At 51.8% G+C, this 4529-nt stretch overlaps 1 protein-coding gene across 1 annotated transcript; it reads left to right on the forward strand.

The window, feature by feature from the left end:
• The first annotated feature begins 1715 nt into the window (after positions 1–1715).
• On the forward strand, positions 1716–4182 carry LOC109752320 (berberine bridge enzyme-like Cyn d 4). Its single transcript, XM_020311213.4, has one exon. It carries the CDS (start codon positions 2090–2092, stop codon positions 3719–3721), a length of 1632 nt encoding a protein of 543 aa, XP_020166802.1. The 5' UTR covers positions 1716–2089; the 3' UTR covers positions 3722–4182.
• Positions 4183–4529: the final 347 nt, after the last annotated feature.

Here is a 4529-nt window from a genome sequence, read left to right on the forward strand (position 1 = left end):
GTGTTTGGACCTGCCACCACACTCCCAGACATGTAAGAGGGCCCAGCGCAAGATTTTGTGGCATTGCTAGCCCCGAAGGCCCCTGACCACACTCGTAGATAAGCGAAGAACAATCCATAACGAGGGATTTTTTCCCCATACTTATGCATCTCAAAAAATTATGAAAAATCACCACACATATTATATCTCATGTGTCTGCACCATGTAAAAAACTCTTGGATTGATCACGCTCTGACTGTTCAGGAATATTCATGCCGCACTAAAACCGCAGAACGTTAGTTCGGTGTCATCGCTGACAGTGAGGGGGGCCACACTCCGGAGCTGCGTATTGCCTCTTTAAACATCCCACCACACTTTCGGACAGGTATGAGGACCCGGTGCGATGTTTTGGTGGCATCGCTACCCCAAAGGCCTCGACCGGCCTAACCCTAGCCCCGTTGACCCAGAGATCTACGCCTTTGACTTTACCTGAACGGCCTCTGGCCAACGGTCTTCTCCACCTAGTTGTGATAGGTCAGCCCATAGGAACTCTATAGAACAAGGTCGGGGCCCAACCAATCACAAGATTCCCTCCAGGTCGATCCCACGTGGTCGTTTCCCCCCTCCAAGTGCTGGCGGCAAAGCCGGCCGTGAAGGGGGTCACACTCTAGAGCTGCGTGCAGGGTGTTTGTACCTGCCACCACAATCCTACAACACAATCTGATGGATGTAGATATAAAATTTGTCTCGTTTGCCTAAGGAATGAAAAATATACAAAAAAAGTCAAAACAAAAGGGTGTTTTCTGTAAATCTAAAGCAAACAGGATTTTAGTTTATTCAAATTTGAAAATATAGTATAGCAACAAAATCTTTCCAAGATTCTGATAAAAATACGTCTAAAATTTGACAAAATCGATGCAAGTATCAATTACTTGTGATTTTAACAAAGTATAAGGACCTATATGCAAAAGTACATGAGGTCAGATTTCTAACATACTCAAAAACAAAGAATATGGATATTCATAATCTATGGAAAATTCTACCCCAAATCGATATATAATTTGTGAATGTTTAAGGTTATATAAGTCATATTTAAATTAATCAAATTTTACTAAAATTATTTAAAAGAATAAATAAATATATAATCTATGCCGCCGGCCGCCGTCAGGGCCTAGATTTGACAGCGTCAGCTCACCGTCAATCCCCGGGACGCCAGGGTCTCCTCTATGCCGACGACCTAACTACGCCTACGGTTGTCGTCGGCATAGATCCATGTATGCCGACAGCATATCTATGCCTACGGTTGCCGTCGGCATAGATGAAAGTTTGCTGACGGTTTTTTCCAGGTTGTCGGCATAGCTCCATCTACGCCGACGGCCCTGACAAAAGGCCGTCGGCATATAGCTTCATTCTGGTAGTGAAAATTGAGATGGTCAGAGGAAATGCGTTCGCTGCTTGGGCTCACGGCCATCACAAAGGTAAAAACGGCCGGACAACGGCTCTTTGACCGGTCTAAACGGACAGAATCCAGACAAAACGGAGGACCATTTAGGGTCACGTGTTGAAAAGAGTGAACGGACACAGCACCATTGCTGGTTTTCACACTGCTCTTGTTTTCACGCACCGTACACAACCACAATGGAGAAGTCTAGTTTTTTGGTGATGTGTTGTTCCCCACAACCAGACATTCTTTTGCCTTCTCTATTGCCATGATTAATGCGCGATGCATAGATAGCAGATACTAGCAAACTAAGCCTGTCACGAACTTCAACCTCACGCCACTAATTAACACCATGATCTTTCTAGTGGATACACTACACGCGCGCACGCCATTAGCTAACTCGCTTAGCCACTACTAGTGGCGAGATACACAAGATCTCCAAGACGCACATGTCAGAACTAGCAGGCACTAATTTATAACATGCCCGATTTAGTTGTCTTCAAGCCTTGCACGCTCTACATGGACGGCAACGTTAACATCACTGGCGTGCGTGTTCGTCCTCTCACCAGCACTCCCAGTTAATGTAACTTATATAAGGAGCTCAAAGGCTATGCTCGGTACGCACAGCACTCTTGCCGCGAGAGGAAGATAATCGAAGCAAAAAAAAAGATGGCTATGCTTAGAGGCCTATCACTCCTGCTTTCTGTCACCTTCTTCTCAAGCTACCTCATCTCAGTCCCTTCCCTAGCTTCCTCCGATGGCTTCCTCCAGTGCATAAGGGAGAAGATACCCAGCGAGCTCGTGTACACCCAGTGCAACACCAACTTCACCGCCGTGCTGGCCTCCTCCGTCAGGAACCCCAAGTTCTTCACCAACACCACCGTGAGGCCGCTCTGCGTCGTCACGCCCACCCACGCCTCCCACGTCCAGGCCGCCGTGCTCTGCGGCCGCTGGCAGGGCGTGCGCCTCCGCGTGCGCAGCGGCGGCCACGACTACGAGGGCCTGTCCTACCGGTCGGCGCGGCCTGAGGTGTTCGGGCTGCTCGACCTCGGAAACCTCCGGGCCGTGACCGTCAACCGGTGGGAGTACACGGCCTGGGTCGACTCCGGAGCCACCATCGGGGAGCTGTACTACGCCATCGCGAAGAATAACCCCGAGGTCGCGTTCCCGGCGGGCGAGTGCCCGACCATCGGCGTGGGCGGCCACTTCAGCGGCGGTGGCGTCGGCATGATGATGCGCAAGTACGGCCTCTCCATCGACAACATCCTCGACGCCAAGCTGGTCAACGCCAACGGGGAGCTCCTCGACAGGGCCGGCATGGGGGAGGACCTCTTCTGGGCCATCCGAGGCGGCGGCGGCGGGAGCTTCGGCATCGTGCTCTCGTGGAAGGTCCACCTCGTGCAGGTCCCACCGATGGTAACAGTGTTCAGCATCGCAAAGACGCTTGAACAGGGCGCCATAGACATCCTTACCAAATGGCAAGACGTCGGCCCGTCGCTCCCCGGCGACCTCACGATAACGGTGATGCTGTCGGGGCAGCAAGCCGCGTTCCGGGCCATGTACCTGGGCACGTGTAACTCGCTCGTGGCGACGATGGGCGAGCAGTTGCCGGAGCTCAACATGACGAGCGCCGACTGCCAGCCCATGACCTGGCTCCAGTCCACGGCCTTGTCCTTCATCACCTTCACCAACAACAGACCGCTGGAGGAGGCGCTCCTGAGCAGGACCACCAGCCTCAGCACATTCACCAAGGTCAAGTCCGACTACGTCACGCGCGCCATCCCGAAGGCCGCGTGGAAGGACATCTTTTCCTGGTTCACCATGAACGGCGCCGGGCTCATCGTGCTCGAGCCCCACGGCGGGCTCATGGCCGCCATCCCCGCCGCCGCGACGCCGTACCCGCACCGGAGCGGCGTGCTGTACATCATCCAGTACATCGCGTTCTGGCAGGGCGACGGCGGCACCGCGGCCACCACCTGGCTCGCCAGCTTCTACGACTTCATGGGGCACTACGTGAGCAGCAACCCGAGGCAGGCGTACGTCAACTTCCGGGACCTGGACATCGGCCAGAACGTGGCGGCGGACGACGTCAGTACCACGTCCCGGAGTGGCAAGGTTTGGGGTGAGCGCTACTTCATGAGCAACTACCAGAGGCTCGCGGCGGTGAAGGCGGCCGTGGATCCCATGGACTACTTCAGAAACGAGCAGAGCATCCCCCCGTTGCGACCAATCCCAGCCTACAACGACTACAACGACGACCCAAGTGAGCAGAGATTCATGCCTAGAGATCCCATTAATTAGTACAAGTAATAATCGATCCTTCCACTTCAAGAATGATGACTACAGGTCGGGATTAGCCTACTTTCCTTAATAATCAATAATACTCTATCAAGTCATATTTCTCCTTCGTGATGACTGCTCGGTGGAGACATCTTACTCTACTGTCCAGGATAAACATTATCAAGTTGTATCTGAGTGGACTGCGATATGCAAGGTTAGGATGTGGATGCCTATTAAGATGTCCCTAATGAAAATGACACAGTAGTCATTTGAGGCATCAGAGTTGTGTTAGGATGTCTATTCATCGGCACTATGACACAGTAGTCATGTGAGGCATGTCTACATGTTTGGCAGGTTAAGAGTCATGTTGGGCATGTCTATGTGTTTGGCACCAAGTACAGGTAGTCTCCGATTGGACGAGTGTGATAAGCTACACTCTACGACCTTATAGCACTCTTATACCACGACTTGTATTTGCATCATGTTACCTGCACCCTTATGTTTTGGAGTTTTGCTAGACTTACGGACACAGATTCACGGATGACAACCTACGGGCTGGCCTGGCGACGTTTCATTGGAAATCAGAGGGGTCCATAGTTGAAAATAGGGGAAAGGGGAGGGAAATTAGTCAGGACACGTAATCCCGTGCGTTCCCTCCGTGTCTTTCTATCCGTAAGTGTAGGATTTTCAGACCCTGCATAGCACGCGTGCAGCACGACGTGTTATGCTACAAAAAGCACGAGCAAACGTAAACGGAAACAGCTAGTTTATCACCAACAACAAAGTTGGGCATGCCTATGTGTTTGCACTATCTACCCTATTTAAACCT

This window comes from Aegilops tauschii, chromosome 4 (assembly GCF_002575655.3).
Source record: "Aegilops tauschii subsp. strangulata cultivar AL8/78 chromosome 4, Aet v6.0, whole genome shotgun sequence".
NCBI classification, from domain to species: Eukaryota; Viridiplantae; Streptophyta; class Magnoliopsida; order Poales; family Poaceae; genus Aegilops; species Aegilops tauschii.

Excerpts from the sequence above, each read along its gene's own strand:
- LOC109752320 (XM_020311213.4), top strand. The coding sequence starts at position 2,090 with ATGGCTATGCTTAGAGGCCTATCACTCCTGCTTTCTGTCACCTTCTTC.